This window comes from Nicotiana tabacum, chromosome 2 (assembly GCF_000715075.1).
Source record: "Nicotiana tabacum cultivar K326 chromosome 2, ASM71507v2, whole genome shotgun sequence".
In the NCBI taxonomy this organism is placed as follows: domain Eukaryota; kingdom Viridiplantae; phylum Streptophyta; class Magnoliopsida; order Solanales; family Solanaceae; genus Nicotiana; species Nicotiana tabacum.
The window spans coordinates 83,287,776-83,304,422 of record NC_134081.1 but is presented as its reverse complement, the minus strand read 5'-3'; the positions used below and the strand labels follow the sequence as shown (position 1 = coordinate 83,304,422).

The 16,647-nt window shown below is 42.3% G+C and overlaps 1 protein-coding gene across 1 annotated transcript; it reads left to right on the top strand.

Annotated features, from left to right (window-relative positions):
* The first annotated feature begins 3,315 nt into the window (after positions 1 to 3,315).
* LOC142166977 (uncharacterized) lies at positions 3,316 to 5,127 on the top strand. Its single transcript, XM_075227103.1, has 4 exons — positions 3,316 to 3,535; positions 4,159 to 4,475; positions 4,780 to 4,843; positions 4,940 to 5,127. Exons 1-4 carry the CDS (start codon positions 3,316 to 3,318, stop codon positions 5,125 to 5,127), a joined length of 789 nt encoding a protein of 262 aa, XP_075083204.1.
* Positions 5,128 to 16,647: the final 11,520 nt, after the last annotated feature.

Here is a 16,647-nt window from a genome sequence, read left to right as displayed (position 1 = left end):
CGACATGATTGTGTGACATTTAGCAAAATTCATGAACACGTGGTCATTTAGAAGCAAGAGTGACAGATTTGATTAAGTAAGGAACATGAAATAAATTCAATTTCAACATGGTAAATTTGACATGGAAAACTAATAACATGGGTTAAATCTTTAAGTATGTGAGGACATGCTAAAGATAGGCATAACATCATGAGAGTTGAGGAAACACGCCACTTAGAGTCAACAAGGTAAGCGTACACAAGATACATATATTAAGCTTTCCAGAGTGGGTCTAGGGAAGAGCATAGTTCAGAATTAGTCCAACGGGATTTTAAAACTATGAATCTAAGTTAGGAAGGTCTGATAGAGCCATAGTCAGAGGAGGACAATTACACACAATAAGCAAGTAGACCTGCATGATCTATAGCAACTAATAAGAATCTTAATTGTGTTAAGTACAACACAGAGATTCCCAAGTTCAAAATTATCATGGTAGAAGAGATTGCCAACTTAGGGTCAAGCAGAGCAGATAGATTTCAAAACTTAAATCAGTCGACCAGGCATAATAAAGAAAAATCAAGTGTATTAGAATTCAACTGGGAAGCTAGGTAATACTAAAGAGCACAGGGTTTGCTAAACACCATATTACGATTCTTAAAGTCACATGTTTGATTAAAGCAAAGATTCATGTAAATAAGGACAAAAGTAGAGCCTATACAAAGGATTTAAAAACAAATTAAGATAAATTCTGGGCAGACAGTAATCCCATGTAGTTTCAAGGTAAACGTTCAAATTGAGACAGTATTAAACAGTTAATATGAGGCAGCATGTATTTATCAACATAACAACTTCAAACAAGTGTCATAATCCAGAGAACCTTCTAATCAAGCTAACTTACTCAAATCCGGATGATGAATTACAATAGGAAGATCAAACAAAGTTGGCATAACATCATATTGGCTCTAAAAGCACACATAACAGGGATATTCAGAAGCATGAACACAAGTAGGGAGGAAACATAACTGAGGGAGCTTGAGCACTTACTAGTTTGCAAACAAATGAATAAAGAACAAGAAACTCTAAATCTCAGGAATAACATCAATTGCAGGAGAGTAATGAAAAACTCCAAACCTCCAGTGCTTCATAGTTCACAAGAGCCTTGAAATGGACCCCGAGCAGTGCTTGCACTGGAAGAAGGTTAACAGAATATGGTGGCCTTGGCTTTCAGCCGGTCAAGAGCTTAATTTCAGGATAGTATCGAATAAGTGAGAGTGAGGGGATAGTCCCTCTAAAGGAGAAATTGGGGAGGGTTTATATAGTGGTAGAACCAAGCAAGTAAACATGGAAATTAATTAATCAATCACAAAATAAGGGAAGAATTCTCATGCAATCAGTAATAGAATCGGTAAAGAGAAAATCAAAATTTCAAACCCTAGTTGAGTCCAATGGCCATGAATCTGGTTGGAAATGCGAGAATCGTTCATTGTAGAGTATATATAGATGAAACATCGGCCAAATCTTTACAAAAAATATACCCAAATCAGGCTTGTCTTGCAGGTAGCGTATAACAAAGTTAGGTAAATATCAAGTAACACCATAAACGCGTGAGTAGTAGCAGAATAAGGCAAGAAAATCACAAAAAGATTCCATATCAGGGCCGGATTCAGAGAGGATTTGAGGGTATAGTGGCTAGGGTTTCTCAGAGACGAGTGGTATGGAGAGGCTTCAGAGGCGGCTGTTTAGGTGGGAATGTCCCTAGGGTTACGGTTAAGGGGATATCAGGAAATGGGGAAGGTTATTGTGGGTCGTTGATCATCTGATATCAACGGCCATGATTAAAGGGAAGTGGGGAGGGTCAGGATATGGGTATAAGATAGTGGGCTGTTGGTTTTGGGTTAAAGGGTATTCGGCCACGATTTTTGGTCCGAAAATTAGTCCTATATTGGGCTAACAATTAAATACATGAAAATTATTTAAGAAATAATTTATAAAAAATAATTAATAGATAATAAAATATTACTTGTGAAATAAAATGGTTGAAAATAATAACTCAACATTATAAAAAAATATAAAAATGCTATTTTAGCATGAATAATGTAATAAATATAATTATGCATAGAATATAGGTTATTATTGTAAAATTATGTAAATGGATCAAAAAATGCAAAGATGATTATATGAAATGAAGTAAAATATTATAAAACATATATGTAGATATAAATAATGAATTTGGATGATTAAATTATCACAAAATAATTTAAGGGGTAATTAATACATATTCAAGTAATTTAAATGCAACAAAATCAATTTTTAAAGCTTTAAAAATTGTAAAACATTATAGAAAATACTTGTATGACTCTTATAAATTGGTGATAGTGCAGGAATGATATTTAAAGCATATATGACATTTAAAAATATGAGGACAAAAGTGGGTATCAACAGGCTTCATCAGGCCGAGTGTTTCACCGTGGGGTGCCCCGGTCCTGTTTGTCAAGAAGAAAGATGGGTCTCTTAGAATGTGCGTCGACTATCGGCAGTTGAATAAAGTTACCTGTAACACCCCAGACTTTAGATAGAGTCTCACATCGGCAAAACACAAGAGAGATGCTGGGTATATAAGTTAACAAGCCTTAGACCCTAGTGACGCATTTTAAAACTGGGCGAGCCTAGGCCTAGAGCGAATAATATTACTAGCAGGCTGGGCTGTTACAGGTGGTATCAGAGCCACTCTTGTATTAACCTTGCTGATGGTGGGTCAGAGTTCAACTGAGTTTAGGCAAATGCCGATTAGGCGGGGCAAACCTCAGTGCTGAGTTTAGGCGAATCTCATGCGGTGGGGCATACCTCGGCGTCCTTGCTGAGTCTATAAGAGGGGGTGTATGTAACACCCCCGACTTTAGATAGAGTCCCACATCGGCAAAATATAAAAGGGATGTTGTGTATATAATTTAACAAGCGTTAGACCCTAGTGACGCATTTTAAACCCGTGAGGGCCTAGGCCCAGAGTGAACAATATGACTAGCGGGCTGAGATGTTATATTACCATTAAGAACAAGTACCCACTGCAAGAATTGATGCTTTATTTTATCAACTTCAGGGTGAAAAGTACTTTTCAAAGATAGACTTGAGGTCTAGGTACCATCTGTTGAGAATCAGAGAAGAGGATACATCTAAAACAGCATTTAGAACTCGTTACGAGCACTAAGAATTTCTAATAATGTCCTCCATGTTGACAAATGCTCCAATTGCATTCATAGACCTCATGAATAGAGTTTTCAAGCCATTCCTTAATACCTTTATTATCGTGTTTATAGATGATATTATGGTATACTCTAAATGCAAGGAAGAGCTTGTAGAACACCTCAAGATAGCCTTACAGACTTGAAGGAGGATGAGCTTTATGCCAAGTTTTCAAAATGTGAGTTCTGGTTGCAGTTAGTGGCATTCTTATGCCAAATGGTATCTTGTGAAGGCATAAAAGTAGACCCTCAGAAGACTGAAGCAGTCAAGAACTGGCCTAGGCCAACAATGCCAACCGAAATTAGGAGTTCTTGGGGTTAGCTGGCTACTATAGAAGGTTTGTAGAGGGATTTTTCTCACTTGCAACTCCATTAACTAAGTTGACTTAGAAAGTAGTTAAGCTCCAGTGGTCAGACGCTTGTGAGTAGAGTTTTCAAGAGTTAAAGGATAGGTTGACCACTGCACCTATGTTAACCTTGCCGACATGTTTGAGTGGGTTCACAGTTTATTGTGATGCCTCCAGAGTTGGTCTTGGTTGTGTTCTTATGCAAGATGAAAAAGTTATTGCTTATGCTTCCAGTCAGTTAAAGAATCATGAGAAGAACTACCCCACACACGACTTGGAGCTTACAACAGTGGTGTTTGCATTAAAGATATGGCGACACTACCTTTATGGCGAGCACTCTGAAGTGTTTACAAATCACAAAAGCATCCAGTACATTTTCAAGTAGAAAGAGTTAAATTTGAGATAGAGAAGGTGGCTCGAGCTATTGAAGGATTATAAAATCAATATTCTTTATCACCCGGGCAAGTCAATGGGTGTCTTGGCCCATCTTGCAGTACAAAGGCGAACTTTGAGTCGAGAAATTCAAAAACTGGCATATGATGGAATTAGATTGGATGAGGCCGAATAAGGAGGTATAAATTCTTATGCCTTAGGGAAATCCTCTCCTATTGCATATGTTAAGGCTATGCAAGATGAAGATCTGTATATGGCAAAGTTTAAAGAAGGAGTCAGAAGCAAAGAAACTACTGCTTTCACTCTAGGAAGTGACAGAGTTTTGAAGTTGAATGATCGGTTATGTGTGCCGGATGTAGATGGTCTTAGGAAGGCCATAATGGAAAAAAGCTTACAGCCCGAGGTACTCTATCCACCCAGGTTCTACCAAAATGTATCTGGACTTAAAAGAGTTGTATTGGTGAAAAGGCATGAAGAAGTAACTAGCAGATCAAGTGGCCAAATGTTTGAATTGCCAGTAAGTCAAAGCCGAGCATCAAAGGCCTGGTGGCTTAGCTCATTATATATAGATACCACAGTGGAAATGGGAGATGATTAATATTGATTTCGTGGTAAGTCTATCTCGCACATACCGTAAGCATGATTCAATTTGGGTTATCGTAGACTTACTCACAAAGTCCACCCATTTCCTACCAGTATAGACGATAGATTCCGCTTAGCAGTATGCATAATTGTACATCAAAGAAATAGTCTGATTGCATGGTACTCCAGTTTCAATCATATATGACAGAGGCCCTTAGTTCACGATGCATTTTTGGCAGGCAATTAAGAAAAGATTAGGTACCAAGGTCAATTTGAGCCCTGCTTTCCATCCACAGACCGATGGTCAGACAGAAAGGAGCATTCAGACTCTCGAAGATATGTTGCGAGCATGTGTTATAGATTTTGGAGGTAATTGGGATGATCTCTTGCCACTTATAGAATTTGCTTACAATAACAGCTGTCAGGCCAGCATTGATATGGCTCCTTATGAAGCATTGTATGGGCGAAGATGTACGTCTCCAGTAGGTTGGTTTGAACCAGCAGAGGTGCCGTTGATTGATCTAGAGTTTGTTTGTGAGGCCTTAGAGAAAGTCCAGCTAATCAGAGAAAGACTGAAAGCAGCTTAGAATCGTCAAAAGTCCTATTCTGACAAGAGGCATCGTGACTTAGAGTTCATGATTGGTGACAAGCTATTTTTTTTACAGTTTCACCAATGAAAGGAGTTATGAGGTTCGGTAAGAAAGGGAAACTTAGTCCTAGGTTTATCGGACCTTATGAGATTGTAGAAAAGAAGGGAAAAGTGATTTATGAACTAGCGTTGCCCGTTGAATTGTCCTCTGTTCATCCTGTCTTTCATGTGTCTATGCTTAGAAAGTACATTCATGATGAGTCGCATATAATACCTGCCGATACCATAGAAATTAAAGAAGGCTTGACTTATGAAGAGGTACCTATAGAAATTCTCGATAGGCAAGTAAGAAAGTTGAGAACAAAAGATATAGCATCGGTAAAAGTTTTGTGGAGTAATCATGATTCAAAAGAGGCTACGTGGTATGTCGAGGAAGATATGAGGAAGAAGTATCCTTATTTATTTGAGGAACAAGGTATGTGAACCAAGGTTTGGCTTGGCATTTATATTTTATTTATTAAATACATGTTAGCATGTGTTTATGTCCTTGCTAGATTATACTTAGTTGTTGAAGTAATTTAGTTTCTGTCAGAGTATATTTGGTTATTAAATAATTTACTATCATGCCACAGTACATTTAATTCATTAAAGTGATTTACTTTTTGCTGAAGTAATGTGCTTTAGATTTTGGTTGGTTATTGTGGTACCTCCTTACCGAAGTGTGAGTAATTAGTTTATGAGCTGTGTATGGTGTCTATGAATGGCATGCTATGTTATATTTGGTAGTTGTTGGTGTAGTTGTGGTATTGGTGATAGGGATATATGTTTTGGATAGTCTAATTTACAAAGGAGACTCTGCCGAAATTTTTGAAAATTTAGGGAGTTAGCCAAAATTTTGAGTCCCTTGGGAAAGTTAGTAGTGCTAAAAAAACTTAAGAATTTCAAAGAATTAAGGAATGATTGTTGGCTTAAGAATAAGGCCCTAGCAACATTCAGGGACGAATGTTTTTAAGGAGGGAAGATTGTAACATTTCTCAAATCTATAAAAGTTTCAAGACACGCTCAATATAGAATTTAATTTTTTTAAATCTAGGCTTGAGTGCATAAAGATTATACTTCTATTACGGATTTAAACCTTTATGATTAACTTTTGAGTTACTTCTCTATTTATAAATAATATGATATACAAGCAGGGGAATATTAATAATTTAAATATTACTAATTCTTAAAAGTGAGTATCATTAAATATTAGTTAAGTCGGGGGGGGGGGGGGGGAAAGCCCATAAAGTGGAATGTTGGAAGGAAAAAGGCTTAAAGCTTTATACGAAACAAAACTAGTGTTTTGTTTACTCACGAAATAGAGGCAGCCTTGCTGCTTACTCATGCAGGCAACGGAAAGTTCTAGGTTTCTTTACAAATCACTAGTCTTGAATTCAAGTATATAAAATTTTCTATTATCAATTATCCTACAGTAGTAGTAGGTAATAATTGAATAGTTAATTCCCTTCTTTTTCTGTATCAACAGTAAGTTCCATGTCTAGGTATGAAAATTTAAAATTAATTAAAATACATTGGTTGTTGTAGAATCGATTATTTGACAGGTATAAATGTCACGACCCAAATTAGCACTCCATAAGGTGTCGTGATGGCACCTAGTCTTTACGACTAGGTAAGCCTAATATTACGAAAAATATAAAGAAAACACAGCATTTTAAAGATAAACAACATATTGTGAATAACCAAGAGTAGTACCACTCGGCATATACAAAATAATTTCCCAAGACCCGAATATCACTAAGTCACAAGCTGCTATAATCTATGTAGCTCTATACAAAGGTCTGAAGATAATAAGGAAAGTCTCTAGACGAGGGAGTAGAAGAGAACTCCTAAGATCTGCGGACGCAAGCAGAAGTATCTTGAAATTTCCTAGAATCAGCAGCACGCACTAACCCCAAGGCTGATAGCTCGTACCTGGATCTGCACACTAAAACATGTGCACGAAGGGCATGAGTACACCACAATGGTACCTAGTAAGTGCCAAGCCTAACCTCGGTTGAGTAGTGACGAGGTCAGGTCAAGGCCCTACCGGAGTAAATATAATAAATTAAACAGTAAAAGATATAAGTAAAATTTATGGTAATACAGTTAAAGAAATTCTCGAAATTTTAACAGTTAAGGGAGTCCTCGGCTCAGAACAAGGTAAACATAGTGGGGAATCTCCTGGGATACCGTCCCGTAGTTCTAAATGAATATGCAGTACAGGGGGATCTCCCGGAATACGTCCGTTGTCCCAAAGTAAATATGCAGTGGTGGGGGATCTTTCGGAATATGTCCGTAGTCCCAAAGTAAATATGCAGTGCTGGGGGATCTTTCGGAATACGTCCGTAGTCCCAAAGTAAATATGCAGTGCTGGAGGATCTCCCGGAATACGTCCGTAGTCCCAAAGTAAATATGCAGTACAGGGGGATCTCCCGGAATACATTCGTAGTCCCAATTTAAATATGCAACGCAAGATGACATGGCAGGTATGGCATCGAGTTATACAGTTTATACTCAACACATATAAGGAAAGTAGGGACTTAACTAAGCATGGCACACATAATGTCAAATAGGCAGTTAAAACACGTAAGCATGCTTCTCTAGTCTAAGTTTAACTATTAAACGTATTAGTGCAATTTAATAAGGAAAAACAGTTTATGGGTTAGAAAGGAAAAATGGGATTTTTGCAATAATAGCCCGTGTACTTAGTCGTCACCTCACGTACACGGCGCCCACACATCAATTAATATCAAACATCTTAAAGGAAAGTCCCCAACACAAGGTTAGGCAGGCCACTTACCTCGAACCGCTCAAATCAACTCGATATCATTTTCTTGCCACGAGTATCCGACTCCAAATGGCCCGAATCTATTCAAATTAATTTCATAATTTAAATATAACTACAAGTAACAAATTTAACTTATTAATTCGAAGCTAAAGTGTGAAATTAGAAAAAATACCCAAAAAGTCTCCCCGGGCCCACGTCTCGAAATCGGGTAAAAATTATAAATTTTGAACACCCATTCACTCACGAGTCTAACTATATCAAATTTACTAAAATCCGACACCAAATGGTCCTCCAAATCCACAAATCAAACTTCCAAATCCCTAGCCTCTAACTTCTAATTTCCACCTTAAATACACACTAACTAGGTGGGAAATACATGGCAAAGCAAGATTATTGATCAAAAATAAGCACAAGGGACTTACCTCAAGAAATGCCTCGAAAATGCTCTAAACAATTGTCCTAAACCGAGTTTGCAAAGTCAAAAATGACAAAAATCGCGAAGCCCTTCGGTTTTAACCACTGCCCAGGTATTTCCGCACCTGTGGAACCTGGGCTCGCATCTGCGGGTGCGCTTGTGCGGAAAAAGTGTGCATCTGCCCAATTCACTTGCCCCCTCTACCTTCGCACCTGCGACGAAAGGGCCGCACCTGCACGTGCGCGCCTGCGAAAATCCCCTCCGCTTCTGCGTAACTTGCGCACTTGCGAATAGTTTTGCGCATTTGCGGGCATCGCATATGCGACCTTTTCCCACGCACCTGCGACCCCTAACCAATCCACCACACTCCGCTTCTGCGCGGATTTTCTCGCACCTGCGGGCAGCCTTGTGCAGGTGCGATTACAGTAGAACCACCAAAAGCACCAGATTTTTCCTAAGTTCAAATTCATTCCGTTAAGCATCCAAAACACACCCGAGGCCCCCGGGACCCCAACCAAACCTACCAACCAATCTTATAACACCATAGGAACTTAGTCGAGCCTTCAAACCACATCGAACAACACCAAAATCATGAATTAAGCACAGATTCAAGCCTAAGAATTTAAAATTTTCCAAATTCTACAAACAACGCCGAACCACATCAAATCTAGTCCGAATGACCTCAAATTTTACACACAGGTCAAAAATAACACTACGAACCTACAACCACCTTCACAATTCCATTCCGAGCTCGATATCAAATTTTTCACTATCGGCCAAAATCGCCGAAAAACTAACTTTCTCAATTCAAGCCTAAATCTACTACAGACCTCCAAAACACATTCCGGATGCGCTCCTAACCCCAAAATCACTCAACGAAGCTAACGGAGTTGATAGAATTCTATTCCGGATCCGTCTTCATACAGTTCCGACTACGGTCCAAACTCTAAGGCTTAAACTCATAACTAGGGACTAAGTGTCCCAAAACTCTCTGATTTCCATAACCAATCACTCCGGCAAGTCTCAAAAGCGGAAACAAACGTGGGGAAAACAATTATTAGGGGATCGGGGCTCAAATTCTCAAAACGACCGGCCGGGTCGTTACATTATTCCCCTCTTAAAACAATCGTTCGTCCTCGATTGAATATAAAGACATACCTGAAACTGTGAAAAGATGAGGGTACTGGCTGCGCATATCCTGCTCGGTCTCCCAAGTCACCTCCTCGACCGGTTGACCCATCCACTGGACCTTTACTGAAGCAATATTCTTTGACCTGAGCTTTCTGACCTGCCTGTCCAAAATGGCTACTGGCTCCTCAACATAAGATAGATCCTTGTCCAACTGGACTGAGCTGAAATCCAATACATGAGTCGGATCACCGTGATACTTCCAGAGCATAGACACGTGGAATACCGAGTGAACTCCTGCTAGGCTGGGAGGCAAGGCAAGCTCATAAGCAACCTCCCCAACTCGCCGCAATATCTAAAAAGGACCAATGAACCTCGAGCTGAACTTTCTCTTCTTCCCGAATCTCATGATGCCCTTCATAGGCGATACCAGAAGCAAGACCCGCTCACCAACCATAAATGCCAAATCACGAACCTTCCGGTACGCATAACTCTTCTACCTTGACTGGGCTGTGCGAAGTCTCTCCTGAATCACCTTCACCTTATTCAGGGAATCCTGGACCAAGTCGGTACCCAACAATCGGGCCTCGCCCGCCTCAAACCATCCTACTGGGGACCGGCACCGCCTACCATACAAAGCCTCATATAGTGCCATCTGAATGCTGGATTGGTAACTATTGTTGTTAGCAAACTCTGCAAGTGGCAAGTATTGGTCCCATGACCCTCTGAACTCCATCACACAGGCACGAAGCATATCCTCAAGAATCTGAATCGTGCGCTCGGACTGCCCTTCTGTCTGAGGGTGAAAGGTTGTGCTCAACTCCACCCTAGTACCCTACTCCTGCTGTACGGCTCTCCAAAACCGTGATGTAAACTGTGTACCTCTGTCTGAAAAGATGAATACTAGAATACCATGAAGGCGGACAATCTCTCTGATATAAATCTCATCCAACCTCTCAGAGGAATAAGTGGTCAACACTGGAATAAAATGAGCTGACTTGGTCAGTTGATCCACGATCACCCAAATAGCATCGAACCTCCTCAAAGTCCGTGGAAGTCCAACTACAAAGTCCATGGTGATCCGCTCCCACTTCCACTCTGGGATCTCTAACCTCTGAAGTAATCCACCCAGTCTCTGGTGCTTACATTTGACCTGCTGACAGTTGAGACACTTGGCCACAAACCCAACTATATCCTTCTTCATCCTCCTCCACCAGTAATGCTATCTCAAATCCTGGTACATCTTCGCGGCACCGGGATGAATGGAGTACCGCGAGTTGTGGGCCTCCTCGAGAATCAACTCCTGAAGCCCATCTACATTGGGCACACAGATCCAGCCTTGCATCCTCATCACACCATCATCACCAATAGTCACATCTCTGGCATTACCTCGCCGAACCCTGTCCTGAAGAACTAGAAGATGAGGATCATCATACTGGCGCCCCCTAATACAGTCAAAAAAAGAAGACCGAGCAACCACACAAGCTAATACCCGGCTAGGCTCTGAAATATCCAATCTCACGAACTGGCTGGCTAAGGCCTGAACATCCAAGGCTAAGGGATTCTCAGTTGTCGGAAGATGTGCCGAACTCCCCAAATTATCTGCCCGACGACTCAAGGCGTCGGCCACTACATTGGCCTTCCCCGGGTGGTATAATATAGTGATATCATAGTCTTTAAGTAGCTCTAACCACCTCCGCTGATGCAAATTAAGGTCCTTCTGCCTGAGCAAGTGCTGCAAACTCCGGTGATCAGTGTAGATCTCACAAGGAACACCGTACAAATAATGACGCCAGATCTTCAGGGCGTGAACAATAGCTGCTAACTCGAGATCATGAACTGAATAATTCTTCTCATGCATCTTCAACTGCCTAGACGCGTAGGCAATCACCCTACCGTCCTGCATCAATACCGCTCCAAGGCCAATCCTCGAGGCATCACAATAGAGAGTGTAGGACCCCGAACCTATAGGCAATACTAATACTGAGGCTATAGTCAAAGCTGTCTTGAGCTTCTGAAAGCTCTCCTCACACTTCTCGGTCCTCCTGAACGGAGCACCCTTCTGGGTCAATCTGGTCATAGGTGCCGCAATAAATGAAAATCCCTCCACAAAGCGAGGGTAATACCCCGCCAAACCAAGAAAACTGCGGATCTCCGTAGCTGATGACGGTCTAGGCCAACTTTACACTGCCTCCACCTTCTTCGGATATACCTTGATCCCCTCACAAGACACTATGTGGCCCAAGAACGCCACTGAATCAAGCCAGAATTCACACTTAGAAAATTTTGCATACAACTTCTTCTCCCTCAAAATATGAAGCACGGTCCTCAGGTGCTGCTCATGATCTTCTCGAGACCGGGAATATACCAGGATGTCGTCAATAAACACAATGACAAAGGAATCAAGATAAGGTCGGAAAACATTGTGCATCAAATGCATAAAGGCTGCTGGGGCATTGGTCCGCCCAAATGACATGACAAGAAACTCATAGTGACCATACCTGGTCCTGAAAGCAGTTTTCGGAATATCCAACTCCCGAATCTTTAACTGATGATAACCTGAACGTAAGTCAATCTTGGAAAACATTCTGGCACCCTGTAACTGATCAAATAAGTCATCAATACGAGGCAATGGATACCTGTTCCTCACTATAACCTTGTTCAACTACCGATAATCAATACACATACGCATAGAACCATCCTTCTTCTTCACAAATAAGATCAGAGCACCCCAAGGTGGTACACTGGGCCGGATGAAACCCTTATCAAGCAACTCTTACAACTGCTCCTTCAACTCCTTCAACTTAGGAGGAGCCATACGGTAAGGAGGAATTAGATATGGGCTGAGTGTCCGGCAACAAATCAATGAAAAAATCAATACCTCTATCGGGCGACATGCCCGGAAGATCAGCTGGAAACACATCTGGAAAGTCCCTCACTACTGGAACTGACTAACTGTAGGGGTATCAATACTGACATCTCTCACATAGGCCAAATACGCATCACACCCCTTCTCAACCATTCGCTGAGCCTTAAGAAATGAAATGACCCTGCGAGGAGTATACTCTAAGGTACCTCTCCACTCTAATCTCGGCAGACCTGGCATAGCCAGCGTCACGGTCTTAGCGTGACAATCAAGAATAGCATAATGGGGAAACAACCAGTCCATGCCCAAGATAACATCAAAATCTACCATACTGAGTAATAACAAACTGGCTCTGGTCTCAAAACCACTAAGAGCAATCAAACACGACCGATATACGCGGTCCACAGCGAGAGAATCTCCCATGGGAGTAGATACATAAACATGGGAACTCAAAGAATCCCGAGATATCCCCAAATGTGGAGCAAAATAAGAAGACACATATGAATACATAGAGCCTGGGTCAAATAATACTGATGCATCCCTATGAAAGACAGGGACGATACCTGTGATGACTGAATCTGAAGCGACGACCTCTAAATGGGCTGGAAGGGCATAGTACCTGGCCTGGCCTCCCCCTCTAGGGCGACCTCGACCTCCCTGACCTCCACATCGAGCTCACTGAGGAGGTTGGGTGGCAGCTGGTGCTGGAAGAATGGCCGGAGGACCCGGTGGAGCACGTGGAGGTTGATAAGTCTATGAAGGTGCACCCCTCCTGGCTCTGGTGAAAGATGGGGACGATACTTGTGATAACTGAATCTGAAGCAACGACCTCTGAACGGGCTAGAAGGGCATAGTACCTAGCCTGCTGGACTGGCCGGTAATAGCACCTCGAGTAGGAGACATACTGGATACTGGCGGTGCATAATAGGGCTCCTGAGGTCTAGGAGGAGCTGGGACACCCCTGGCTGCTGGAAGAGCTGAATGAACAGGGTGATTCACAAAACCCGTACCATAGCGTGCTGCTGGTACATGAGCTCCTGAATAATGACCAGTCTCTCGAGACCTCTTGGCCTCTCTCTCCTCTCTGTCCCGGGAAAACATGCCCTCCACTCTCCTGGCAATTCTCACTGCCTGCTGATAAGTGATGTCCATCTCCAACTCCCTGGCCATACTGGTTCGAATGCTAGGGTGGAGTCCCTCAATGAAGTGACGAACTCTCTCTCTGACTGTAGCAACCAGAGCCGATGCATGGTGAGCTAACTCACTAAAATGGACTGCATACTCTGACATAGTCATAGCAACTTGATGCAACTGCTCAAACTCTGCGCGCCAAGCATCCCCGAGGCTCTGAGGAACATACTCACGCAAGAACATCTCTGAAAACTGAGCCCAAGTGAGTGAGGCTGCCTCGTTTGGACTACTCAGCTCATTGGCACGCCACCATTGATATGCTGCTCCCCTCAGCTGGAAAGCGATGAAAGAAACCCCACTCGTCTCCACAATACCCATAGTATGGAGAATACGATGATACTCCTCAAGAAAACCCAGAGCATCATCTGAAGCTAGTCCGCTGAAAGTAGGTGGGTGGTACTTTTTGTACCTCTCAAGTCTAAGCTGCTCTGCCTCAGAAGTAGCTACCCTGGTCTCATGCTGAATCGGAGCCACTGGGGGCATAGGAATATACTCTAGGGCCTGATCAACCTGGACCCTCTACTCAGGAGTGCGGGCTGCGGGAGTCTGTGCCCCTCCCCCGACCTGAGATGTTGCGGGAGCTATCGAAAATAGTCCAGCCTGAGCCAGAGTGCTGAACATGCTCAAGAACTGAGCTAAAGTCCCTTGGAGGACTGGAGTAGCAATAGGGATCTCCGGTGCTGGCCCTCCAGCTAGAGCTGCTGGGGGCTCCTGTGACGCAGCTCTCACAGGTGCTCGGGCTGCACCGCGTGGTCGTCCTCTACCCCGACCCTGGCCTCTGGCGGCTCTGATATGGGGCTCGGGTGCCTGATCATCGGTCCTCCCGGTACGGGTCCTCACAATCTTTGAGAAAGAATAGAATAAAGTTTTAGAATTTTGGTGTCAATAACTCGCACAACAGGGAAATCAAAGGAATATGATTGTTCTTAGCAGTTACATAGCCTCCCAAAGATAAGTACGGAAGTCTCCGCACCAATCCGCTAGACTCTAATAAACCGGCTTGTGACCAACGACTTCTATGAACCTAGTGCTCTGATACCAACTTGTCACGACCCAAATTAGCCCTCCGTAAGGTGTCGTGATGGTACCTAGTTTTTATGACTAGGTAAGCCTAATATTACAAAAAATATAAACAAAACACAGCATTTTAAAGATAAATAGCATATTGTGAATAACCAAGAGTAGTACCACTCGGCATATACAAAATAATATTCCAAGACCCGGAATATCACTAAGTCACAAGCTGTTATAATCTATGTAGCTCTATACAAAAGTCTGAAGATAATAAAGAAAGTCTCGAGGCGAGGGAGTAGAAGGGGACCCCGAAGATATGCGGACGCAAGTAGAAGTACCTTGAAGTCTCCTAGAATCAGTAGCACACATAACCCCAAGGATGATTGTTCGTACCTAGATCTGCACATGAAAACATGTGCAGGAAAGGGCATGAGTACACCACAATGGTACCAAGTAAGTGCCAAGCCTAACCTCACTCGAGTAGTGACGAGGTCAGGTCAAGGCCATACCAGAGTAAATATAATAAATTAAACAGTAAAAGATATAAGTAAAATTTACGGTAACACAGTTAAAGAAATTCTCGAAAATTTAATAGTTAAAGGAGTCCTCGGCTCAGAACAAGGTAAACACAGTGGAGAATCTCCCGGGATACCGTCCCGTAGTTCCAAATGAATATGCAGTGCAGGGAGATCTCCCGGAATACGTCCGTAGTCCCAAAGTAAATATGTAGTGCTGGGGGATCTCCCGAAATACGTCCGTAGTCCCAAAGTAAATATGCAGTACTGAGGGATCTCCCGAAATACGTCCGTAGTCCCAAAGTAAATATGCAGTGTTGGGGGATCTCCCGGAATATGTCCGTAGTCCCAAAGTAAATATGCAGTACATGGGAATCTCCCAGAATACGTCCGTAGTCCCAATTTAAATATGCAACGCAAGATAAAATGGTAGGTATGGCATCGAGTTATACAGTTTATACTGAACACATATAAGAAAAGTAGGGACTTAACTAAGCATGGCACACATAATGTCAAATAGGCAGTTAAAACACGTAAGCATGCTTCTCTAGTCTAAGTTTAACAATTAAACGTATTAGTGCAATTTAATAAGGAAAAACAGTTTATGAGTTAGAAAGGAAAAATGGGATTTTTGCAATAATAGCCCGTGTACATACTCGTCACCTCACGTACACGGTGCCCACACATCAATTAATATCAAACATCTTAAAGGAAAGTCCCCAACACAAGGTTAGGCAAGCCACTTACCTCGAACCGCTCAAATCAACTCGATATCACGTTCTTGCCACGAGTATCCGACTCCAAATGGCCCGAATCTATTCAAATTAATTGAATAATGTAAATATAACTACAAGTAACAAATTTAACTAATTAATTCGAAGCTAAAGCGTGAAATTAGAAAAAATATCCAAAAGTCTCCCTGGGCCCACATCTCGGAACCGGGTAAAATGACAAATTTTGAACACTCATTCACTCACGAGTCTAACCATATCAAATTTACTAAAACCCGACACCTAATGGTCCTCCAAATCCACAAATCAAACTTCCAAATCCCTAGCCTCCAACTTCCAATTTCCACACTAGGTGAAAAAATACATGGCAAAGCAAGATTATTGATCAAAAATAAGCACAAGGGACTTACCTCAAGAAATGCATCGAAAATGCTCTCAAAAATCGCCCTAAACCGAGTTTGCAAAGTCAAAAATGACAAAAACTGTGAAGCCCTTCGGTTTTAACCACTGCCCAGGTATTTTCGCACCTGCGGAACCTGGGCTCGCACCCGCGGGTGCGCTTGTGTGGAAAAAGTGCGCATCTGCGCAATTCACTTGCCCCCTCTGCCTTCCCACCTGCAACGAAAGGGCCGCACCTGCGCGTGGGTGCCTGCAGAAATCCCTTCCGCTTCTGCGTAACTTGCGTACAGTCTTGCGTTTTTGCAGGCATCGCAGATACGGCCTTTTCCCATGCACCTGCGACCCCTGACCAATCTACCCAACTCCGCTTCTGCGCGGATTTTCTCGCATCTGCGGGCTCGCACCTGCGGATAGCCTTGCGCAGGTGTGATT

Excerpts from the sequence above, each read along its gene's own strand:
- LOC142166977 (XM_075227103.1), top strand. The coding sequence starts at position 3,316 with ATGCAAGGAAGAGCTTGTAGAACACCTCAAGATAGCCTTACAGACTTG. Across the intron at positions 3,536-4,158 it reads CGAAATTAGGAGTTCTTGGG|GGAAATCCTCTCCTATTGCA; the intron begins GTTAGCTGGCTA and ends CTTATGCCTTAG. Across the intron at positions 4,476-4,779 it reads GCCAAATGTTTGAATTGCCA|GCAATTAAGAAAAGATTAGG; the intron begins GTAAGTCAAAGC and ends CATTTTTGGCAG.